We start from the raw sequence: 25,992 nt of genomic DNA on the forward strand, positions 1-25,992 counted from the left end.
TCTCTTTTAAATGGTACTTATGATGAGTAACTCCTTTGAATTTATTCAAGCTATACTGAGCTTTCTATAACTTCGAGAAATCATCAGCTCTCTTGTTTTCATGGGCTTTAATCCCGAGAACTTATCTGTTTCTCGTCACCTTCTCACTCACCCTTTTCTGTCCTTATTCCTGTCTTATCTGCTTCTTCGAGGTGTGTGTCCTCTAACCGGGTCTGACCTCTACCTCAAATCGCCAGGACTCGAACTTATTGCCCAATTTAAGACTTTGAAATCGGGCTCCTTGATTTTGACAGTATACAGATAGTCCCCGCGTTTCTTAGAATGAAATGATATGAAACGATTTGGATTCCTGAAGCCCTTAGTGATGATGTCATCCTCGTGATGCCAGCGTGCGAAGTGATCGAAACATCCCATCGGCCCACTTCCCCAAAAACATTGAATGCACGCCAGCATTGGTCGACCGCTAATGCCACCTAACCGTCACTGCCCCTCTATAAATATGAGATGTTTCTCTAAGAACTTTACCCTTTCTTCAATACTTTCCCATCTTCATCTCTTTCTTCAATTACTCACTTCCTCCGCCTCTTTAAGTGCTGGAAAACACCAAGCTCTTGCCGGAAACACCTCATCCCTGTGCACCTGCAATCTTTAGCTTACAACCATGGTTAAAACTTCCAAGACAGTCCCCAAAAAGGATAAAGCATCATCTTTCTCCGTCTCCCGGCCGGCCAAACCGGTGGTGCTGCCAACATTTGAGGAAATCACCCCTGGTGATTAAATCATCAAGAAGGACTTTGGTATCGAGAATCCTCCCGATCTCGAAGGCCGATGCGAGCACGTATCCCGATATATTAGCCTGATAACGGAGCATCTCACCAAGGAAGTAAAGAAGGATTGTCGATGGGGAGACGAGGTCGAGGTTCAGATCCCGAGGCCTGATGAAAGCATAACTACCCACAATGAGGGGTTTTTGAGTGTTTACACTTACCTCTTCACATTGGGTCCTCTCGATCCGGTGGTGATCGACTTCTGTAAGACGTACGAAGTCACCATTGGTCAAATCCACCCTTCCTTTTGGCGTATCATGATCATCTTGCGGTACTTTTCTGAAAGGCCGAGGGTTTGGAATTCACCCTCATCCACCTAGTTCAGTTGTATCGTCCCCAGTTATTTCGATGGCTTATCAAACTGCAACGCCGAACAAAGAAATCCTTCTTTGCCAGCACCGACGAACCCAAAGACCGGGGTTGGATGAGCCGGTTCATTAGAGTAAGAACTTCGGACATCATCCCCGAGGAAAAAATGTCATTCCCGGAGAAGTGGAACTTTAACCGTAAGTAAAGTTCGTATTTCTTGTATAGATTCATATTCTTTCATTTTCCATAACGCCCCTATCTTTCTTTTGACAGCCAAAGCTTGGGCACCCCTAGCGGTGCCCGACCTCGAGGATTGGATCAGAAAGTTAGCTGTCACTTCTTCCTACGACAAGCGTAAGTGGCGCGAATTAGCGAAGGGCCAGTAGGAGGCCAAGAATCAAGGTAAGTGCCTTTCTATAGTTTAAACACTTTCCATACTGTTGGAGATATTTTTACTTACTCACACTTTCTTATGCAGGCCTTAGAGATGCGTCTGAGATGAGACCGGCCCCGCCCGGGGAAACAACCAAGCCTTCAAAAACTAAGCTCGAGAAGGACAACAAAAGAAAAAGGGTCTCGAAATCCGAAGACCCCCAAGACAAGAAAACCTCCACTCGAAGGATGCGGAAAAGGTTTGCTCAAACGGGCACAGACTCGGCCCATGACTCCCCGGATGGTGAGGAAAATGATGAGGAAGAGTCGGCGTTGGTGACTCGGACCAGGAATCCAGTTGAGTCCACCGAACCTTCCGAACTAGAAAATCCATCCGGTGGTGAGGATGCCCAGAGGGAAGAAACGGGCAAGGCCCGGATGTCCCCGGAGGTTGAGATTGTCCCTCCGCCTTCAGCAACAATGCCAATGGGGGTAAACGTTGAGTCCCCCAATGCTTTGAGAACCACTCGGGGCCACGACAACAGGTCATTTCCTCTCTTTGCCGATTTATTCCGAGGGGGCAATTGAAGAAGCCAACGCTCTGCCTAAGCCCGATCCAAACAAAGTCATCGAGGACGATCCTTTCTAGGGTTGTTACGCTAGAGTAATCCAATACAAGTGATTAATGCGTTAGATAAGCAAATGAAAATTTGAACAAATAGCCAAACCAATAATGATAATGAACCCAGGCTCGGTTAAAGGCTTAACGAGAAGCTCGCCTTCGGTTCCGAACCAATACTTATGAAGAACTTATGAACCAAAACAAGAACTTTGAACAATTCTTTAGAAACAGAGAAAAATAAATGTATATTGCCTTGGTATGCCTATTATAGAGAGTCTATTGAATAATAAACCTCCGCTTTATATAGTAGGGGAGTTTTACCCTAAATACAATTCTAAAAAGGTAAAGATCTTCCTTTTCGCAAATCACTGATCAATCGTTGATATGGGGGAGATTCATGCCATAAAATCTGGCCATGCACGGATATTACGGTCCTTTGTTAATCGTGTGCGGACGTTTGGCAATGTTTTCCGAGGTTTCGTTGTTCGAATCAGGTCTGGGGGCATGGTCTCGATGGCTCTGGGGGCAGGTGTTTTGTTCGGGCTTTTGATACGAGTGGCTCCTGGCTTCGATTTCGGCTACACGCAGCTATGTCCTCTCTTCGTTCACCCCACCGGTAAATAGGGGTGCTCATTACCCCTGATTTTACCCGCATACACCAAGTTTTCTTTAGAACTAATTTTTCATGTTATGTTATAACATATGTGTTTAATAACAGGACTTTACTACGGCAGCCAAAAATATTCGAATTTTTTTCATGTATGGATAGACTACGCTCTTTAATCACCACTTGAAAGGGAAAGACCCTCTTCTCCTTCTGCCTGTGACATATTTGGAACTGTTTTCGACAGGGAAAAAACAAATCTGGAACTGTTTGATATCAACCATACATGAAAAAGGAGAAGGTATAGTATGAACTTTGGGAAAACTAGTATATATGTATCCACGAAATAATGGAAAAAGTAAAGGAAATATCTCCCGCGTGAACACTTGTTAGGATTTACTAACTTGCTATAAACATTAATTAAACGTGTGAATTTCCAGACAATGCTATATCTACTGATTATTCATATTTCATTACAAAATCTTCCTAGCACTCGGACAATGCAAATTTCAATCTTCACTTGGTGCTTCTTCACTATACAGACGGCTAGCTTTAGGCCTAGCACTAAAAAAAGGTGTAATTGATTAGTTCTAACATTTGCCTTATCCAAAAGGGATGGGCCAGTGTCCATCGATCTGGTGGATCTACTTTTAGTCCAATTAATACAAATAGGGATATATTTCCACAACAATGATAGCATATTAACCATTACCTACTATCTTGGAAAACTCCAAGGACACTTAGCTTGTTGAAAGTGGAGGCCTTTCAGATCCCCAGAAGACGTTATTATAAATTCTCTACTTGTACATCAGACAAAGTATATAAAATTTAACTATTACCATATTTTCTCTCTTAGTCAATTATTGTAGAGGTTTTGGCCAAATCCTCTCTGCATTTTGTAATTACAATATATGGGCCTCAAAAAGGTTATGGCCTAGATTGGTAACTTTCATTGTACTTTTGCAAGAAAAATATGCTTAAGGTCGGTCCAAATGGTCAAACCTACTTCATAATGCAGTAACAAGACACATATTCATGCGCCCCTACCAACTCTTAAAAGGGATAAGACACAAATAGGTGATCGAATTCACAGTTTATTTTGGTATACATAGATTATACACACACACACACACACATATATATATATATATATATATATGTATATATCGAGTATTTTTAGTTTAAGCAATTGGATAACGCCCTTTTGAATATAGTGTGGAAGGAAGATATTGGATAAGTACCCGTATAGCCTCACAATTTTGTTTCGTTGGGCTAGGCTTGTGTGGGCTGGGCTAGGCAAACCTACATTGACAACTCTATCAGCTAACTCTGGTGGAAAATGGATAGAGTGATTGAATTGAGGCGTGGATCCTTGGAAACAATGAGGAAATGCTTGAATTGGAGAAGGATGAGGAATCTCTAGCATATGTATCTCCAAATCCTGGGGTCTAAATGCCCCTTGAATTTGTTCAATTTTATTGGATGTCCTCAAATTGAAGCACTAAGGATTGGTTTGGTTTGGTTAAGATGTTAGTTATGCAGGATTATAATAAAGGAAGATTGTTTATGCAATGAACAAGAATGAAGGGATAATATTGTGCATAATTTATATTGAAGAGACTTTTACGAATGGTTTACTTACTTTGCAGGCATTTTTGTCTTTAAAATACTTTTACCACGCATCTCTAACACGTGAATTCTTATACCACATTCTATCTCACATAAAATAATTCGAAACTTAATATGGGTTTTAAATGAAAAACCATACAAACTTAAGCCTGACTCCTTCCTATCACAGACAGATGTAATTAAAAGAACCCGAATTGCCCTTAATGAATGTTAACATTCGACAACTTAAGTAAAATCAAAATCGTCCACGGACTACAGATAAAACCAAATTTGTAGAACTTTTTCCCTCGGCGGCCAGACCTGTCGTCTAGCTCGAATTTCTTGCAGACTGCAACGAGAAAAGATAATATCAGCCATGAGGAAGAACCTGTTGATATTTTGCTTAATATAAGTGCTTCATATAACAAAAGGAAATGTATTAAGCTTACAAGTAGTTCATGATCTCCCATAATCTCATCAATTAACTCTTGTAATGGCTTGTCGGCGCTATTTTCAACTAGAGCAGCAAAGACGGGATCCTCAAGCCCTGTGCAGAAACAGGAGTATGACCAGAGGCCAATGGAGCTAGTATTTTCGACATGGCACATATCTATATATGTGAAAACCATTAAATTTTCAACAAATATTAAATTATGAGCCCAAAATTTAAAATTTTGAACCCCTCAAGTTTAAATCCTAGATTAGCCTCTGAGCATGTAAAAGATCATTTTAGATGCGACATTAAACTGAAAAAGAAAGTTGATAAAAGATGAAAAAACAATCTACTATTGTATCAGTTGAATGCCTTAATTGTCATTGCTACGGAAAGAACATCACCATATATCGAAGGATTTGCATTTGCAAGATGTAGTGTGAAATGTTATGCCTTCGCAGATTATAGTATGTTGTGCATTCAAGGAGCAACCAAAAAAAATCCTTCCACTCATGTGTTTTCATAATAAATTATTCTATGATAATCTGTTTCTCCACCTAGATCTCAAGATAATGCTGTATTGAGGCAGTACAGTGTTTAGAAATACTGGATTTTCCTTTTCAAACATTTTTAAGAGAACTGGCGCGCAGTTCTGTCCTGCAGGCAGAAGTTTTATTTGTTTTTCAATGAGTTTTTTCTGTTTAGACATAATTGTTTGGTCAAGTTGAAGACCTCGGCTGTGAATGCAGAAAGAAACGATTTACCACTTTCTTCGAATGCGTCAATAAACATCATCATCTCCTCTCCCGTAAGGCCAGACAGGAAGCAAATTCGTGGAAGCTGTTTAGCTATCTGCATAAAGGATACCTCCTCATTAGAGTAATGATGAGTCTGTTGCTTAGACGAGCAATTTCCGATTCTTATGACAGTTTATTAACTCAGGACAAGGCACGGATAAGCATATACTAAAACAACAGCAGCACGGCAATTACAAGATAGTTGGGGCCTGCTATATGAATCCTCAGTATCCTATGTCGCTCCATTTGGAGCCAGAGGCGGATCCAGAATTTTAAGTTTATGGGTTCCTATAACAATCTCAAATTAATCTACATGATAACTGGACCAACGAACTGGGTTCCAAGCTAAATATTCTTATACTTTTAATGATTATTTTAGTACAAATACAGGATCTATGCAAAAGTTACTGGGTTCACGGGAACCCATAACCTTTGCTCTAGATCCGCCTCTGTTTGGAGCTGCTTCATTTTGATACTCAATAGTCTGGTTCTTTAACAGCGGGGTCTCAACATTCTCTACTGACATACAAATCCAAACGGATTAAACAGACTTTTAGCAAAGACTGGAACTAATGGCCTACCAGTGTAACTTCACTTCAATCCTAGCTAGTTTGTGTTTCCTATATGCATCTTTTGCTTCCAATGGTAACCTATTGCAATGATCAGCATTAAGATCAGTAATCTTTCAGTTTGAAAGACTACTTGTTCGATTAGCTGAATTGCTAGACTACAATATCTCGATATTATTTACAAAATCTCCAAAATTTTGAGCAATCATAAAACTATTTTTTACTATATACTACACAAGTTAAATGTTTAATACATAGGGATTTTATTGTACTATTTGGGACGCTTACATGAGTTAGTGAAGAAAAACGAGCCAGAACACACATACCTTCAGACCTAGGGTCAGGAAGGAAAAATGCTGATATATACTCATAAGAGGCTTTAGTCTATTTCACAGATCAAGGAGGCGGTAATATGCTTTTTTAACTTTAAAAAGTAACAAAAATTAAGCAGCATATTCACATGTTCTGCTGAACAAATTAGGGCTTAGGTTTCGAATCATAATGTTTGCAAGCTGTATCTTCTATTTACTATTTTATTCTTGGTAACCGAGAAATCCACTGTTTACAAGTTTCGAAACTCAGTGTATAATAGACCCGTCTTGTACCTGTCTCCACTTAAATACTATGATTGGCTCACTAGCCAGGACTCGAACTCGTGACGTATGCTTACCATACATCATGCCCTGTGCTACCTTTTCCATTTAACCAAATCCCTGGGGGCTCTTCAGTTTACTATTTTTTTCTTCTTCTACTGAAAAATGTTTGTTTCTCGAAAAACTGAAGCTCAAAGCACGGCCAAACACTAGTTATATTCATCCATGATCATGTCAACAGTGGGTGTATGCAATGGTGTGTGCCATTATTGTACTAGATATAAGAAGATAATCTCACATCTCAACAGCCCGGTGAGTGCAGAAGCACAATGATCTATCAAAGAATTCAGTTGACTGACCTTTGAAGCATCCAAATTGGGCTGTTTCGTATTTATTGCTTCCCAAAGTGAGCGAGAAATCATGTCTTCGGTACAAAAAATGACCTGCAGCATATATGTTTATTAAATGTAACTTCGAATTGAAATTCAAGAAAATGACATTTAGAAATGCACAATACCATCAACTACATGAAATTTCTGGTTAGACAAAAAGAAACGCACAAGAGCAATGAGATGTCTAGTGAAATTTACCTGAAGGAATTCACCACCCATCTCCTTCAGAAGTTGTTGTATCTGCAACAAGGTAAGCGTATCAGAATCAGTTATGGATTCTAATGAATATCTAGGACGCAATTTTAGTTGCTGTTCTAAGTTTTTTTCCAACAAGCATGCTGCACTGACCCCAAAATTACTAGCATTAAGAGGGAACCTAAACAAAAGAGGAAGATCTAGAAGGAAAAAGCAGTTGAGAAGAGTGACCTAATTCTTCAGCATATGAAAAAGAAAATGCAGTTCATCCTCCTATGAATATCAAATGAAAAATAATACAGACACTCTATGAATATATAATCGTCCACGTGTTATAGTTTATCAAAATTGATTTTACCTTTGCTGCCTCGTCCACTTCAAATCCCAGCAACAACAAAGCCTGTGTAATCAGTAATTCACGACGTGTTGATTTAAGATTAGAAATTGAGCAAAATATACCAGAAAATCACAAAATACGTGCTAATCTTTCTAGAAAACTTTTAGCTTGAAAGGATAACATTTGAAGGCCATCCAAAAATCGCCATCAAGTATTGGCTCTTATACACCATAGTATACAGTCATTAAAGCAAGATATACTTCCCTTTGCAGTAACTTCTTCACTAGAACAAAAATAAATTTTGATACATCTTAGAAGATACAGAAAACTCAAAAATTTCAGCTCCTTCAGAAATGCCAGGAAGTTCGAATTCTGATAGCTGATTTCAACATTTAAAAATGAAAATATTACACACATTTATGTCCATGTTTGTGTCCATAACAAAATGATAAAATACAGATAGAAATGCTCCCGCTCATTAAACTAGTACTCAAATGAGCTCCACATAGGAAAAAGAAGATAAAGAAGCTGTCCGCAACTTAGGCAAAGAAATACTTTATTGTACTGCATTGGATAACGAGTTGCACATCTTCTTTGCCAGATATTAGGCAGGACACTTGTTGAGCCCTAGAAATGTAATTCTCTCCACTTATATTTCCTTGGTTGAGAATATAACTAAAACATGTATTTTCTCACACAATTTCATAGCAGTTCCCACATATCTTGTTCCTATTGGAAGTTGCCTTTTTAGAGGATCAACCAAAACAAATGGAAAGATGAAAAGAAATGACTGATGCTACTGTAAAATAACTAACCAGAACTTACAGGTGGACCATATTTTGGATATTCAGGATTTACAGAAACAAACTTAGATTCTTCATCAGTAATCTCAGAGGGAAGGCCTGAAAAAGAGGGCATTGCGTTAGAACGAAATGGTGAACAGAAATTGCATGAACAACAAAAACAGATGCCAAATAGGCAAAAGTTATTCAAATAAACAGTAGCTTCAAAATCTCATCTACAAAGTTAATGATAGAAAATAACATGATGAGAGATAGAAACTCATTTGAAAACATAGATTGTTACAGCTAATTCTATTTAACCATAAATTCAGGGGATCATAATGTGTAGATCCTTCCAGCTTTTGTATATTTAATTATAAATTTTGCATCAAATCTCAACACAAACAGATATATGTTATTAGATATAAAATTCCTCTCATATTGATAAACCTATTCGCTGTATCGACGTGCCAATTATCAGCTTTTGGAGTTAAATTAGGATTACATGAAACGTTCTTTTAAAAAAAATTATAAGTTAAGAAACTCTAAGAAAAGTACAAGTTGTTGTTCTTCCCTTTTTCCTAATGACAAGAAAGATTATGTGAAAAGGTAAGTAAAAATTGTTTGGTTGATTCTCGGGAAGCAAAATAAGAGAACAATTTGAAATAAAAAGATCTTTTTTTTAAAACTAGAAACCTGGTTCTACCCCTACCTTTAATGTCACAATCCTATATCCTCGAACATCAAGCCTCCTATTGTAATATACCAATCAAATGGAAATCAAGCAGAAGCTCAGTTCCTGATATAATGTCAAAGTCGACAAATCTATTACCATTGTAATCATAGACGGCTATCTAGTATTTCACACTTGGCATTTGCTACACCTAAACTAGGATGTTTCAGATGTTGCATTAAACATGTGCACAAAATCTGCATTAAAAACAATTAGATCTAGTATGTCGTCATCAGTAGCAATTTGAAGCCGTTCTTACTTCTAATAAAAGGAGTTGATCATGGACTATTGGTAAGCCAGGGATGGAGCTAGAGTTTTGGTTACAGATTAGGCCGAACCCAGTAGTTTTGGTCCAAATCCTGTATTTGTCTTATGAAATTCATTGAATATGTACAAATTATTAATTTTAGAACCCAATAACTTAAAAAACTGGAATCCTGAACTCATAAGCTTCAAATTCTGCCTCCACCTCTGGCCGCATTAAACAAGAAGTTTGAGTACATTATTGAAGGTAGTTGGAGATAATTAAAGGTAAAAGTGGAAACTTTTACAGAGTGGAACAGATAGTTAAAGAAATCATTCATACAGATAACATCAAAAGATTAGTTTAAATTGCTAGACTCTATTAGATTTCAAAACATTTTACTCCCCCATCCTATTTTACATGACACCATATATCACTATTTAGCGAATCAAACTTTTCCTTTACCGCAATTCTTTCGAATGTTTCCTAAATACTTTTAGATTATAATTTCTAGTACTGTTAGATTTTAAATACTTTTTTTTTGAGCCGAGGGTCTTCGGAAACAAGCTCTCTACTCCCTCAGGTAGGGGTAAGTTCTGCGTACACACTACCCTCCCCTACCCCACTAGTAAGATTTTACTGGTAGTTGTTGTTGTTGTTAATGTTGTTTATGTAGTTTCCAAATAAGAAAATTTATCTCCAATAGCTGTCAAAACTATGTCCAAAATTGACACCAAAAAAGAATTTTTTGACCCTCCTAATCCTAACCCCATCATTCTTTATCTTATGAAGCCACAATCTTGCACTCTTAAAAATATCAATTCTTTAACCAAAATACAAACTCAATCTCTCAAGTGGGAAAAGAAAAGCGGTATATTTCATATGAACAAAAGAACAAGAATTTAGATGCAAAAATAAAGAAGGAGAAAGACAAGATAAAAGTAGACTTACCATCAGAAGCTGCTGCTATGGGAAGGTGTTGCTTAAGCCTCAAATGGTGGCCATTTTGGGTGGAGAAAAAAGCTGTTATATGGGAATTCTTGATATAATTTGGTAAAATTGGTTGCTTATTACAGTTCAATCTACTGAAGAAGTTTCCATAGGTTAAGCTGATTGAAGAAGATGCCATCACTTATTTTTTCCACCCTTTATTTCTCTATCTATTTACTTACAACTAAGTAGTAGTGCTATTTACCGTTAAGAGCGTTATCTGTTTGCTGTTCTTTTTTCTTTTTTATTAGTATTATTTTTTAACTTCATGTCTATTGCATTATTTTCTTTTTTCTCTTTATAGTGAAAATTCCAATTTACAACTTCAAATAAAATGGTTCATTTTTTTGGCTCAACATATTATAATGGCTTTTTTGACTAACCATTTTGTTTCTTCCTTTTTTTTTTTTCCTTTTTTGCTTTTTACTCTTCTAACTTTTTAAGAATTTATTTCTAAAATAGAAGTTAAACATTATCAATTTGTATTTTCTACTTCTACCACAAATATATTTTGAGAAGTATTTTCTATATATTCATCAATATTTAAACATTTATATTTTAGGAAGTTTTGCCTATAAGTGGCATATAAGTCAGAATTTTATTTCCTTGTTCCATATTGCTACTTTGAGTTATATTTCATAACACGTTATCAGCACGAGTCTCTAACCAATTGTATATATATATCTACAAAAAATTTCCTACATCCGGAAAGATTATAATTAGAAGCCATACATATCAACACATGGTTAAATGTAAAGAGAAACTACATATGGTAAGTAATGAAATGTAAGAAGGTATGATTATCTTATACTTGTCATTCCTTTAAAATCTCATATGCACACAACTTCGTACTACACCTGTATTGCATAAGCACATATTAATATTACATCTTTTATATCACATGAATGGAATAAAATTTTCGAAGTTCTATATGTGAAAATCATAGTAGCAGTTAATTATTGATATGATGCATGTTATGGTAACCAAGGATATTTTATATAAATTGTCTTATGCATATTTATGTGTTAACTATCTTCAATCTGTCCTCCCGCTTTAAACATTTTCTTTTACTTGGATGAATATTTTTTTCTTTTGGATTTTTACACTTGCATATAGTACCAAAAAAAAGGAATAAAAAATAAAATAAAATTGGTCATATTGATTAAAAGCATAAATCATCTTGAAGAAAACAAGAAATACTTCACATCTTTATCTAGGTTGATTAATTACTTCTTTGATATTTGGAAAACAAACCAGCTATTGAGAAAGTATACTTCATAATTTATGGTCGTATCATTTGAAAGCAAACAATGATTAGTATGACTACTAGAAGAGGTATTTTTGAGTATCCATGACCTACTTGATGCTTGCTACTGACTTACCATTTTTAAGTATTTTATATGAATGATGCACAAGCTACAACTGGTAAGTTGTTACCTATAATGTCACTTTTCAGGTAATATAAATGCTGAATTTATGTATTAGTACTGTATATGTGTTAGGTGTACTTTTGATAAATTTATTCACTAATTACTTAGTTGAATTGAGTGAAGAAAAGTCATGGCGTTAAATCAAATCCAATAGGTAGGGTATACCCCGAAAACAATAATATTTTTGAGAGAGACTCAATAAATATTATGACAATGATTTTATGATCCTTTTAAACTCTAATAGAATTTAGAAGAAATATTCTGACTACAAACGGTTGTATTTCATATAGATGCTACAAATAATTAATAAAGCTTTACGCTGATTTGAGATTTGTACACTTATTTAAGAAAGCAAATTTGATTTGCTAAGTTGCAAATTAGTTGTGTATAACTTTCTTGGCATGTGATTGAAATTAAGGCTTGAGAATGAATCTCAATATTGTTTAGCCTATTATGCCATTGATTGAGGGTAAGACATCGGGATCAAGTCCTGATGCTCCATAATGATAAGAGTTGAGTTTGAGTCCCAATTTATTATGGCCTAACATGCCTTTATATTGGTAAGACATTGGGTTTGAGTCTCAATGTACCATATTGATGATATAATGATGACTAAAGAAAAATAATATATTTTTCATGAAAAGGCATGAAAATTGTCCCACTTAATTTGCTCCATTCTTGAAGTGAATGTGATAGCAGTGCATAATAAGTTTCAATGAAGACAAGTGGTTGAACAATGAACGTAGGTGTTCCAAATATCAAAATAATAATAATCATCACTATGATTATAAAAGGAGAACAATAAGGGTTCTCAAAATAGTCCTTCAAAATGTGAAGGCAATGCTTACCATCAAATTGGTATGAAAATAATAAAGCACGTCGCTAATTATGATCCATTCCTTGAAGAGAATGTGACTTGTGATAAGCATTGAGAATGCAAAGTCATTCCTAAAGTTGAATGTGGCAATATGTGATAAAAGCAATGAATAAAGACATGCAATTCATGATTATATGAATACCACACAACTCAACTCTAAGGGAGGTTTGAGTAAAATAAAGAGAATAAATATTATTGTGTGGTTACATGAATATGTCATTGGTCGCGTACATGTGGTACGCCAAATATTATTTTGACATGCCTTATAAAAGTTATTAAAGGCAAAGTTAAAGCAAGAAATAATTTTGCTTATGATGATTTTGACCATGACAATTTATTATGATATAATTTTATCCGTGAAGGAGACATTTACCATATGAATGGTATGATAAAAGATCTTGTAGTACAAAAATTGTTAAGAACTCCAAAAAACTAATTTGTTACTACCTGGATGAATAAACTTATTCATGACATTGATATTGTAAAGTCTCAAAAGAAACTTTTTGAGTTTCAAATATATAAGTCAAAATGATTGGCATATTGAGACTATAAATAAAAGGAATATTGAATATCTTTATATTTCTATAATCATACCGGGTAAATATGAAAGGTTACCCGATCTTCTTTCTATTTGTACTACATAAATATAAGCATGATGCTGGAATCATATGCCACAAGTAAACTAGAGGTTTACTAAAACAAATATTAATTGGCATGACCGGTTGACCATCTCAGTTCAATTATGATGCGAAAAATTAATTAAGAATTACATTGGCATATATTGAAGAATAGAAGATTCTTCAAGAATTCTCTTGTGCTGTTTATTCTCATGATATACCAATTAAAGGTTGGGATTGAATCCCTTGATTTCTGAAAGGAATAAAAGGTGATATATATGGGGCCAGTCACCTGCCATGTGGACCGTTTACTATTATATAATTTTAATAGATGCATCTATTTTATGGTCACATGTGCATTTGTTATCAACTTGCAGTTTGGTTTTTACAAAATTGCTTGCTCAAATTATAGAGCACAATTCCAGAATATAAATTATGATGATTTATCTTGATAATACTGGTTTAAATCCAAGTTGGTTTAGCGGAAATTGTATGCCTCCAATTATAGCTAAATCATTGGTTATGAGAATAAAACTCCCAAAAATGAAATTTGGTATGAGTTGTATTATTTAATATACACCAGCACTTGTACGCATCTAGCCAAGTTATGAAAATTTCTCCCTATCACAACCGGTTCAGGGTCAGGAACCAAATAATTTCTATATAGAAATATGAATGTGCTATATGATTTAACTATGCCACCACAATGCACAAAGATGGGTTCCCAAAGAAGGTTGGGAAATGTGTTGGTGATCCCAACATTAGGGGGAGAAAATGGATAGCTGAGAAAGTGATACGTGAAATGAATTATTATGAATACATATAGATCCTCGTACAAGAAAATATGAACTTGAAGTTCAAGTGATAATTAATTTATAAACTATTGCCAGACGCATTTGCTGATCCAAAGCTAAATGTCATATTTCAGTTGTTAATGCTCCAAATAGAATAAAGTCCATGAGGGACAGAGTCTATGGCATGCATGAAGCGTAACAGACCAATTGGTTCCAAAGATAAAACTCCTTGAAGAAGGAGAAGGGCAAAATGGTCATAATAAGGAGGCAAGTGCTCTAGAAGAGCACCACGACATAACACTTCGTAAGACCTCATGTGAGAGGCTCAAATACCTGAAAATAATGAAATAAAGAGATCTCAATAAGTTATGTCTTTATTGTGTAATAATTGAACCGATATAAAATGATCGTCGACGATATTGTTAACATAATGTAGCGCTCAATATTATTAATATTGACGAGGATCTTGAGCTCAAATCTGTCATGAAATTTGGACAGATAAATGATTGGCCAAATGAAAAATACGCAATGAAAATTGACTTCACTTGAAAAAATATGAAGTTGGGCGGATAGTCCCAACACCTGAAAGTATAAAGCCAATGGAGGTATAAATGTGTTCTTGTGCAAAAAGTTCATGTCGATAGACATAAAGACGACTTGTAACACAAGAAAATTAGTAAATATCCTTACATTGATTATATTGAGACATGTTCTCTTATGGTGGATATAATTATTTCAAGTTTTAATCTGGCAATACATGAAAACTTGTTATGCGTATAATGGAAATCATTGAAGGATTAAAATTGTTCTGAAGCATATTAATGTTTCCAAGAAATCTATTAAATAAAGCTTCAAAAATCCTTATACGGATTGAAACAATCAAGGCGCATGTGGTATAATCGCCTGTGTGAGTACCTATTGAAAGAAGGGTACAAGAATGATTCAATTTGTCCTTGTATCTTTATAAAAAGATCTGGATTTGAATTTGTTATAATCTTTGTGTATGTTGATTCAAATATCATTACAACTCCCAGGCAACTTCCTAAAGCAGTAAACTGTTTAAAGAAAGAATTTGAAATGAAAGATCTTGGAAAGACAAAATTTTGTCTTGGTCTACAAATTGAGTATATGAAAGATGAAATTTTTATCAATCAATCAGCATACACTAAAAAGATTTTAAAGCGATTTTATATGGATAAAGCACATCCATTTAGTACCCCGATGGTTGTGAAATCACTCGATATAAATAAAGATCCATTCCGACCTCATGAAAATAATGAAGAACTTGTTGGTCCTGAAGTACTATATCTTAGTGCAATTGATGTACTAATGTATCTTGCTAACACTAAAAGGCGTGACATAACATTTTCAGTTAATGTCTTAATAAGATATAGCTTTGCTCCCACAAGGAGACATTGGAGTGAAATCAAACACATATTGTGTTATCTAAAAAAGACTACCAATGTGGGCTTATTTTATGGCAATGATTGCAATCCCAATCTTGTTGGTTATGCCGATGTAGAGTATTTATCTGACACACACAAGGCTTGATCTCAAACATGCTATGTGTTTACATGTGGAGGCACTGTCATATCTTGGTGATCGACTAAGCAATCAATCGTGGCTACTTCTTCTAATCATGCTGAGATAATTTCTATTCATGAAGCAAGTCGAGAATGTATTTGGTTGAGGTCTATAATATATCTTATCCGAGACAAATGTGGTTTGAAGTGTGACAAACTACCCATAATTTTGTATGAAGACAATACAGCATGCATAGCCCAATTGAAGGGATGATTCATAAAAGGAGATAAGACAAAACACATTTTACCAAAGTTATTTTTCACACATAATCTTCAAAAGAATGGTGATATCAATGTGCAACAGATTCGTTCAAGTGATAATATGTTTGATTTGTTCACCAAATCTCTACTGACGTCAACCTTCAAGAAACTGGTGTACAAGATTGTGATGCGAAGGCTGAAGGATGTGAACTGATGCTCTCATCAAGGAGAGTTAATACGCGGTGTACTCTTTTTCCCTTACAAGGTTTTGTCCCACCGGGTTTTCCTTGCAAGGTTTTTAACGAGGCAACCAAAAGGCGTATTTCTAAATATGTGTACTCTTTTTCCTTCATTAGGATTTTTTTCCCATAGGGTTTTTTCCTAATAAGGTTTTAACGAGGCACATTATTTATGGACATCCAAAGGGGAGTGTTATGATAAATATCATATTATGGTGGATGTCTACTCTTCCTCCATGATCTTCATGTCAAATGCTTAATGACATATTCAATGACATATTTTCTATATTCAATGACATATTTTCTTTACTTTTCATACTTATATAAAAGCCTTGTAATAGATAGGAAAATACACACAATTAAAGAAAAAAATCTCTTCCTTCTCTCTATCTCCATTTCTTGTTCATGTTTTACTAAATTGCTTTTATTTCCTTGTTCCATATTGCTACTTTGAGTTATATTTCATAACTGACAAATTATTTTTAGGAAGTATTGATGAGAAAATAATAAAAGTGGTCCCTTATATTTTAGAGTATGTTTGAAGTAGTCCTTAAATATACTCCTGGACCAGTTATGGTCTATTAAATTGGCCAAAAAAAAAAGTGAGTACTTTTGATCTTCTTCATATATTTTTTTAAAAAAAAACTTTTTTGTTAGATCTAGCGATAATTATGGAAAAAGTAAGATTAACAAAAATTCAAATTTAGAGGTGTAAATTTTTGTAGTTTCTGTTATTCTTGTTTTTTTAATCTATTTCTGTTGTTTAGTTTATTTTTTAAGGTGTATTTTTGCTATTTTTGTGAATTTCTTAGGTTAGTTTTTCGTGTTGGAGTTTCTGTTGTTCTTTTTTTTTTAATCTATTTCTGCTGTTTAGTTTATTTTTTAAGATGTATTTTTGCTATTGTTGCGAATTTCTTATGTTAGTTTTTCGTGTTGCAGTTTCTCAAAATTAACGGGATTTTTCTGATTTTTATGGTTAATTTTTTGTCCCTCATAGTTTCTATTAAATCTAAGGCTAGAGTTTGTTAAAAATTTAGGGGGGATCAAAGTACTCACTTTTGACAAATTTAAAGGACCAAAACAGTTTAGGAGTATATTCAGGGGACTATTGTGATATAGTTTGACTAAATACGAAATTTAAAAAAAAATAAGTACTTTTGAAACTTGTAGTCATAAAAGTTTAAATTATAAAAAACTTTATGGGGTCATATTATTTGTGTGGTTATAAAGTTTTTCATTACAAATAAAATTAATAAAATAAAAAGTAAATATACCATTACTTTTGTAACGACTAAAAAAAGTTATGTCATCCAAATTGAAATGAAGAGAGTAGTACCAGTTTTTTTTTTTTTTTTCAAAGTATTGAATATAAATAGAAATCAATTTTTATGAGCTTTGGACAGTCAAACCACGCCCAAAAAGGTAATTTGGCTTTAATAGTGTTTGTTAAGGTTATCACTTGCCTGAAGGTATAGACAAAATACTGAATCTCTATAAACCTGAAAAGGAAAATAAAATAAAAAACAAATAATGGGGAAATACAGAAACAAGCAGGACTCGCAGGAGAAAGCTTCAATTCAGCTCACAATCTGAAGACAAATGTTGATATTTCTCTTTTCTAGTTTGATCTGTAAGTCAAATATGGCATCTTTTTTCATAATACTGTACTACCTCTATGCAAATGTAAGGGGAAAAAAAAAAAAGGAAACCTTTAATTGTGTTGTCTTTTTTAATAGCATATATTTTATAGACAAAATTAGCTAGAGATTTGATTTTGAGAACTGGGTTCTTGAATCTTGGCTGGTTATACATTTATTGACTGAACTGTGTTGAATATTTGATTTTGGGGAATTTGAGGTTTATTGACTTCGCATATAATTTTGTTTTTGCTCATTCATTTCCAATTTATAGTAATTTTTGCTAACTTAACATGTATTATAGAAATGATTATGCACACATAATAGGAACTTTAAAGAAAAAATTTAGTGGCATTGTATTAGGAGGTGCACTTTGGGGCCGACTAATTTGGATTCGCATTGTGAAGTGCATTTTGGAGGTAAAGGACTCCCTACGAAAGGCAATTTCACTCTTAGGGCTCGAATCTTTGGGGGTACTTACCCAGAGGCGAAGCCAGGAAATTTATAGGTTCTGAATTTGCTACAGAACCCAGAGCTCGTCTTAGTTACTGGGTTCATAATTAAATATTTATACATATTTAATAAATTTCCTAGTATAAATACAATGTTTAAGCAAAAATGACTGGGTTCGGCCGAACTCGTACACTACAGGCTAGCTCCGCCTCTATACTTACCCACCCACCACAACCGGAAACCTCTGTATTTGGTTTCCGGCATGTGACACTGTCTATCAACTTCAAATTGGCTATCAGTGGAAATGACCAATGTTCGAGTAAGATGTTCAATGAAAAAGGCACAATTCTATCTTTTATTTTTCTTAAGAAAATCATGTGTGACCAATTGACGTTTTCCTACCTTGCGAAACAAATTTTGAGTCCGGTTAGTAAAATGGAGCACAGTTCTTGTTTCCTAGATTGTTCACAAAATAAGGAATCATGAGAAGCTGCAATTTCAAGTTGATGATTTTCTTAAGAGACGAATGATAATGGATTGAGTACAGATTATGTGGTTGCTTGGTAACATTAGCTACCAAGCATTACACCCCCTTGGGGTGCGGCCCTTTCTCGGACCCTGCGTGAACGCGGGTTACTTTGTGTACCGGGCTGCCCTTTTTTTGGTAACATTATTAGCTAAATTCTTAAACAGTCCATATTATCACTTTGGGCCATCTTGATTGATTTTTATTATTCAAATAAACAGTGTGCAAAAGTGAACTTCTTTACTCTCTTTCTTCTATGGTCAAAGAACTTTTTTATTGGAGATATTGTAGTTGAGCTCTAAATGGTGCTCGGAACAAGACGGCAACATGAAGGGTCACTTTCTGAAACTTTTTTCCCTGATAGGTATGATTAGAAAAACAATCAGCATCCCAGTTGCAGATCCATTTGGTTGCCCAAACAAGAACTGTTCTTTAGTCCTTAGCATTACCCTGTGTAGCCTTTGAGTAAGTTAACTTAAGAAAAGGAAAGATATCCATAAGAATAAACGAAATCAGTTTTATCTTTATTTTACATATGATAATAAAGGCATTAGAATTGTTTCCCATATTCATTTGTTCGAAATGAATCCGGTGGACCTTAGCTGCCGGTTGAGCAAGCAGTGGCAATGATTCTGAAATAAATACAGTTTTTATTATCATTTAACTTGTCATAGAAGTCCATAAAAGCAGCTCAAAAAGAAATTCACAGAAATTTACTTGTCCTGCCTAGGAACATATTACTTGTAATGTGTTATATTTATTGCCTATTAGATATTTGATGCTGTTTTCTGGATATTTTGAATTGTGAAATACCTCTGGGGTAATGGGCTTCAGCATTCAAATTAATCTTTTCAACCATTGAACTAAAATTGCCGACTGGCTGTACTTCTTCTTAAGTTTCTGGTGATGTCAAAGTAGTGTGCATCACGAAGTATTTAATTTTGAGAAATCTGGTGAAATATTACACATAACACCAGTTTGTACATAATGTACTTAATTCAATTTTTCCGAAGGATGATGATGAAGGTTGTTATATGTGTAACCTAAACCACGGTTGTTATGCTTTCGTTGGTGTCAATGTTTCCTGAAAATGCTGTGTTTAAACTAATTAGCTTTGTTTATTTTAAGTTCAACTTATACCCGTCTAATTGTTTTCTCACACCATTAGTGATGATGAACATTTGGCCTACAAGAAAATGCATGAATTTTCCACAGTGGATGGCTTTGTAGAGATAACCGAATCCTTGGCCGACATGATAAAGTTCATTGCAAATGAGCCTGCGGCGGGGCTTATCTACATTCAACAGCATACCCAAAAAGCAGTGCCTAACCTTATTAATCTCAATAACAATGTTGAGGAGAAATCTCGTCAACTGACTTTGCACACGGCGGATTCAGAAGATTCTATCATCATTGTCAGGTCAATGAAAGAGTCTGGCTTTCCAATTGCTAATGAAATGATTAAAGATCTCAGACATTCTCTAGCTGTCATGTCCGCAAAGCAGCCCAAAAGAGGATTTATGAGTAGACCAAGTTCAAGTTTCCGGATAGGGAGAACTATCTCTTGGAATCCTGCTACTTGGGATCATAACACAGGTACAGAACAAGATGGTGAGAGGAATGCTGGTTATATTTCAAACGTTTTCAGGTCGGCAAAAGAAAAAGCTAGTAGCTTCAAGTGGCCTCAGTTGGAGTCGATAGAATCTGGTTCTAAAGCAGCCAAGAATGAAGCATCTTTGTCAGACAAAGATGAGCAACCTGTGGCCTGTTCTAATGATGCGCTCTCAAAGCCAGATGCCAGCTCTTGCTCGAGAGGACAAAGATGAAGAGTTTTCATTGTCAAGTCAAACTACCAATGAGCTACAACAAGTGCAGGTAAATAAAAGCATGTCCCTTGATCAAATTCTGTCTGTATCAGAAAATTAACAATGAGGAGTTTAGGTCGAAAGAGAAGAAAAACTTGAGGAGTGGTCGGGAGGACGGGCAATCATAATGCTGTTCCTGGAGAAGATAATTAGCAGTAAAGGGCTTTAGCTTGATATAGCTTTGAACCGGAAACAATTCTTTTTCTCTGGAAGGGACTTCATTCGTACCATATTTGACGAATCTTTGTACCAAAACAGGAAATGTAAAAGTGAGAGATTATCAGTGTTCGAAAGAGACGGGAAAAAGAAGCTTGAATCTACAATATATTCTAATTGTCTTTGTACCTTGAGGAGTCTAAAAGGGCAGCCCGGTGCACTAAGCCCCGCTATGTGCGGAGTTTGGAGAAGGACCGGACCACAAGGATCTATTGTACGCAGCCTTACCCTGCATTTCTGCACGAGATTGTACCTTGAGGAGTCTATCTTTGTAAATTGCTTTTAGTTTATTCTCCGGACCGTAGTTTGACTGTCAGCTTCATAGTTCAAACTGATAAGACAAACCTAAATCCACAAGCAGCTTATGCCATTAATCAAAGCTCTTACCCATGTAGTTTGCCTATTAATCTCAAGGGATTGGCCCAGTAGAGTCAAAGGTCAGGTGTAAATTGCTTGCTTATAGAACTTGGCATTTCCACACAAGTAGCTGCAATGTGTACAATTTTACACATTATATTTTCTTGAAGTATATGGAAGCAGTTCAATGATTAGGAATTCATTTTGCATGTGACCTCACTTGAACTTGCATCTGAGATAAACCACTAGAATTCCAATTTATATTGCATATTTTCCACTGCAATGAGCTGCAACTCCATCCAACTGAAGCCGCTAAAGGGTGATCTTTTAACTTGATTTATCAAGATTTATTATATATCGGCATCAAATAATTGGTGTAGCATGTGCAATGATATGGTTGTGGCGCGAATTACTCTTGTGCACCTACATCATTCAGTTGTGCAAGCCCGCCCCTCATGTTGTTGAAGAATTGAGCTTATTGCGCAGCTGGTTATTGGAAGCTAGCAGTTGGTTGTAGCATTTAATCCCACAACTAGAAAAGGATTGCTTCGGGGTAACTGTGGTATGACTTAATGTCGAGTAGTCGCTGTAAGCACGTGATTTTTGCTTCACGAAAAAACTACTCCAAAAGAAATCGAAAATTAAAACAAATTTCCTTGGTGTACAATTTTTAGAATTTGCGTGGCATTTTTGGATAATTATTTGTGTTTTTATCTGTGAATGTTTATCCTATTTTAATTAATTAAAATACAAAAACAAAAATATGTTGCATGCATATTTAGGATTTGATTGTGTATTTAGGAACTAATCGAACCATAATTTGGTTTTAAAAGAAGAAAATCACAAAAATATGCATTTAGTCTATTTTATGTCATTTAAAGTGTGTCATCGTGTGATTTTATTTTAATTAAATGTTTTAACTTGTGTGCTAATTGTTGTTAAGAGTTAATTAATATTTTGTAGTTTAATTTTGGTTTTACAATTTATTTTTAGAATTTTTGTTAATTATTAATTAAAAGAAGAAAATGAAAAGAGTTGAAAATATAAGGCAAATCGGATTTGGGCCAAAATTTTAGACCAAAAATAAGGCCCAAACATTCAAAAGACCCGGTCCATTTCAGCCAGTCCCTCAGAAGACTCGAACGACGTCGTTTCTGAGTCTCAAATCTGGGCCGTTGATTTGTTTCAATCAAACGGTCCAATTCAGCCCCTGCATAATTGAAACGACGCCGTTTTAGGTGATCAAATCTGAGTCGTTCATCTATCTTGATCCAACTGCCTCAAGGCCTCCTCTATACCCGACCCATTTTCACCTAAGGTCGGCCCAATTTCGTATAGAGACCAAACGACATCGTGCCATTAAATGAAACGATTCAGGCCGTCGATCGTGCTTGATCGAACGACCAGTATCAAACGACCCTGCCCCTATATAAACTCAACCTCCTACCCCAGCCCCCCTAACCAAACACCCCCCTTGTCTTCCTGTTCATCGTCTCAACTCAGAGACTGAACCAAACACCCCTCACCGAAACCCTAGCTGCCATGACACCCCACCGCCTAAAACCCGACAGCAACAACGCCTCCGGTCACCAAATCAACACCATAAGACCATCAGACCACCCTCGCTCCAAATATGTTAACCATCTGGCTCGAATCTTCCTGAAACTCCTCGAATCTTCATTTGAAGATTCGAGCCAAACATGAACCTACCCCAATCCACTCCAAATTCATACCAGGCAACCCCCAGACCTCCCTCATACCATAAATGACTTTGGTTCCGTTCAAATCTGCCTAGAAAACGTTCGAACCCTAAATCGAAAACCAGGAACCCTAGAAATTCCAAATCATGGAATCCGTCCAAATTAAGTGAGGATTTGGGGTCTAATCGACCTTAATCGAAGTGTTCTCAGTTGAGAACACTTCGACTAAGGTCTGTTCGACCTCAAAGTGTCCGAGTCCGAGTTCGAGCCTGGGTCCGTATAGTTCTGATGTTCTGAGGTATTTTTCTTTTTCCCTTGTTCTGTGTTCATGTTTTTTTTATCTGTGTATCTGTTTAGTTTAGTTTTGTTGATTTTTTCATTCTTTATCAATTCATCTTCTCATCCCCAGTGACCTTTTTATTTGGTCAATTTTTCTGTTTGTTGATTAATTGTACCTGTTATAAACTACACATTCGATTTGATTAATGTCGTCGAATAATTAGTTTCATAAGTCCCCTGTTTTGTCCAAAGCCATGAATCACCTTGTTTATATGTTTGATTCTGTTTGTTGTTACCAATTGTGTATGTATAATCGATTAATAAGTTGCGTCGATTAATTAGTTTCCTGTTAGTCCCTGTTTCTGTCAATACCACTGAAATTACCCGTGAATTGCCTGATTCTCTGTTTCTGATTGTTTAGTGTCAATTGTAATATGTAATCGATTAATTAAGCTTCGTTGATTAGGTCGTTCGTATAGTTTGAATCATTTGGCATTCTGTCGTTTATGGTTTTTCAATTGTTAGTTGGCTGATTAATTAAGATTCTGTTTGATTATAAGCATTGTTCTGAATCATTGAAACTCTTGTATTTGATGTATTTTTCTATCTTAAATTACTAGCTAAAATTGGTTTATAGCTGTAGTAATTTAGGTGATCATCTGGGAATTAGTTTAGTCAATGCTTAGCTTTCCTCCTTAGGTGAGTTGGTACAGCTGATGGGTAGTAGTTTCAGTCGTAATTTAAGGAGTAATTTGGGAATGTGGGACCCTCAATAATTAATAGACAGGCTGCTAAGGGCTTAATTGAGAAAAAGGTTAGTGGATTTGAAAAAGAGAGGGGACAATTTCAAGTGGGATTGAATAGTTAATAGACCACTAATAGTGGAAGACCATTTTTTAAGTTTTGACTATCCATCAGGGCCTAAAGATCCGGCAAAGATAAGGGGATTGAAAGACTTAGAGAATAAAAAAATAAATAAAAAAAAGAAAGGGGCTTAGACATTCGGCCATAAAAAGGGGACAAAGATAGACTTGAAGGGGGGGGAGTCAGAATTTAAGGATTAAACATTAACTGGTCTTTCAATCTAAAAAAGGTGAGTAATTTAAGAACTAAAAACTGAAAGAGTGAGGTCTTGCTTTGACTACTGAAAATTAGAATTAGTGTTGGTTTTTTTTTGTTGAATTGAAGTTCTGAGTTTCTTTCCTTAAGAGTCTGAAAGACAGAGAGTCAGAAATCGATTGTCCTATTGCATTTCTGGTTTACTTTGTTTCTGCCCGTTGATTGATGTTGGTGTTTCTGGGCTTTCATTTGGTTTCTTCCTTGAGTTTGGTTGGTTATTTGTTATTGTTTCATTGGGGTGTTGCTGGAATTCTGCTGGTTTTATTAAACACTGTTACTTGGCTATTCTGTTTCCGTTACTGTTGTTGTTGCTGTGTTGTTGCTACTGCTCTTGCTGATCTTTTTCTTCCTTTTCCTTGTGGTCCCTTTCCAGGTACATATTTCTGAGATTAGTTCTGATGTGACTTCAAGCTGCAAAAATGCTGAATTAAAAGGCTTAACAGATTGCCTATTAAAGTGTGTTCAATTAATGTATTAGAATGTACATTAGGAAATATTGTATATGTTTATGCTCATCTTAGATATGTATTTACATTGTACAACTATACTAAAAATTGGACTGTACCAAGAACTATTCTAAGTAGTTTGAACTGTTTTCTATATGCCTATGGGTACATGAATTGATAGATAGTCATTACTGGAAATTATTTTGATTTAGTTTAATTAGTGAAATATAATTCTGAATTCATGCAAACTGGAATAGAAATGAGTCAAAGCTTGTGAATTTTTAATCATGTTAGTAATGGAGATCTGTAAATATTAGGCAGAATAAAAAATGGCCAGTAATTTTGTAGAATCAGTAGGCCCACTATATTTTAAGTTAGGATCGTAGTAGTAATTGCTAAGATCATTAATCCAATAGGCATGAGTTGAGTTCAAACAAGACGAGTTAACGATTAAGTTTAACAAACTTTCGAATAAGCATTAGTGATTAAGGTTAATTCTAGTTTCAAATAGTTGTAAACAATTAATTCCAACGGTTCAATTCATCTAACAATGTGGGTTTAAATTAGTTAGAGGATAATTAGTTTATTTTGGTAATATTATTTGTAAATTCCGTATTCTATTTATAATTTCAATTTTAGTAATATTCAATTATAGAATAAGGCATGAAACAATCTCCCTTTGTCTCGATTGCAATTTTCAGTTTGCATTTGTCTTAATCCGATAAATAAGTAGCGGCCTTTTCAAGCATGTAATTAACTAGGATTTTTCTCTTTTTTAGAGACGAACTTAAATAGAAAAAATGTAGTCACTTTAGGATTATCCTTTTAAAATAAACGAGATGAGCCTCATCAAATAAAACGCACGAGCTGCGGGGCCTTCAATAATTGGTTAATAATTGTATAGACTTCGGGATCGACCACTTAGTGAATTTCACGGCTTTTTCCCAAAAATAACAATGTGTTAGTCTCTTTAGGCGCGTATTTTAATAATGTTATCTCCCTAAATTCGGGTGCACATTTATGTGACCCAAATCCAAATCTCAACGTCGTCGAAACGTGTCAATAACCACGGGTGCATTGATGTGACGTGGTTCGAGACCCGTTTTCACGACGTTGTAAGTCTTTTTTAAAAAAAAAATAACAATAATAAAAGCGGTTCAAAGTTAAAACTGGCACATAAGTTCATAATTGTTAAAATAAGATAATTAAGCTAAATACGATAGTTGAGCGACCGTGCTAGAACCAT

General features: G+C 35.3%; 2 protein-coding genes across 4 annotated transcripts; one reads left to right on the forward strand and one right to left on the reverse strand.

Moving 5' to 3' along the window:
- Window positions 1-4,420: 4,420 nt before the first annotated feature.
- Window positions 4,421-10,628, reverse strand: LOC104214427 (uncharacterized). Its single transcript, XM_009764085.2, has 8 exons — window positions 10,369-10,628; window positions 8,484-8,560; window positions 7,680-7,721; window positions 7,325-7,366; window positions 7,094-7,177; window positions 5,540-5,627; window positions 4,792-4,889; window positions 4,421-4,691 (listed from the first exon to the last, which is right to left on the reverse strand). Exons 1-8 carry the CDS (start codon window positions 10,544-10,546, stop codon window positions 4,671-4,673), a joined length of 630 nt encoding a protein of 209 aa, XP_009762387.1. The 5' UTR covers window positions 10,547-10,628; the 3' UTR covers window positions 4,421-4,670.
- Window positions 10,629-17,635: 7,007 nt separating this feature from the next.
- LOC104227127 (uncharacterized) lies at window positions 17,636-21,416 on the forward strand. Of its 3 annotated transcripts, none has more exons than XM_009779286.2 (3): window positions 17,636-17,778; window positions 19,933-20,639; window positions 20,706-21,416. In XM_009779286.2, the coding sequence occupies exon 2, from the start codon at window positions 19,961-19,963 to the stop codon at window positions 20,588-20,590; it is 630 nt and encodes a 209-aa protein (XP_009777588.1). In that variant the 5' UTR covers window positions 17,636-17,778; window positions 19,933-19,960; the 3' UTR covers window positions 20,591-20,639; window positions 20,706-21,416. The 3 variants fall into 3 exon arrangements, with proteins under 3 accessions (XP_009777588.1, XP_009777589.1, XP_009777587.1); XM_009779287.2 differs by having other exon boundaries at window positions 20,888-21,416; XM_009779285.2 differs by having other exon boundaries at window positions 19,933-21,416.
- The last annotated feature ends 4,576 nt before the right edge of the window (window positions 21,417-25,992 follow it).

The sequence above is a fragment of the Nicotiana sylvestris genome, chromosome 5, assembly GCF_000393655.2.
Source record: "Nicotiana sylvestris chromosome 5, ASM39365v2, whole genome shotgun sequence".
Lineage (NCBI taxonomy): Eukaryota > Viridiplantae > Streptophyta > Magnoliopsida > Solanales > Solanaceae > Nicotiana > Nicotiana sylvestris.

Coding starts and splice junctions, on each gene's coding strand:
- LOC104227127 (XM_009779285.2), top strand. CDS start 19,961: ATGCATGAATTTTCCACAGTGGATGGCTTTGTAGAGATAACCGAATCC.
- LOC104214427 (XM_009764085.2), bottom strand. CDS start 10,546: ATGGCATCTTCTTCAATCAGCTTAACCTATGGAAACTTCTTCAGTAGA. Junction 7,367..7,679: donor AAGTGGACGAGGCAGCAAAG/GTAAAATCAATT, acceptor ACCTTGTTGCAG/ATACAACAACTTCTGAAGGA. Junction 5,628..7,093: donor CCAATTTGGATGCTTCAAAG/GTCAGTCAACTG, acceptor TCCTTTATGCAG/ATAGCTAAACAGCTTCCACG.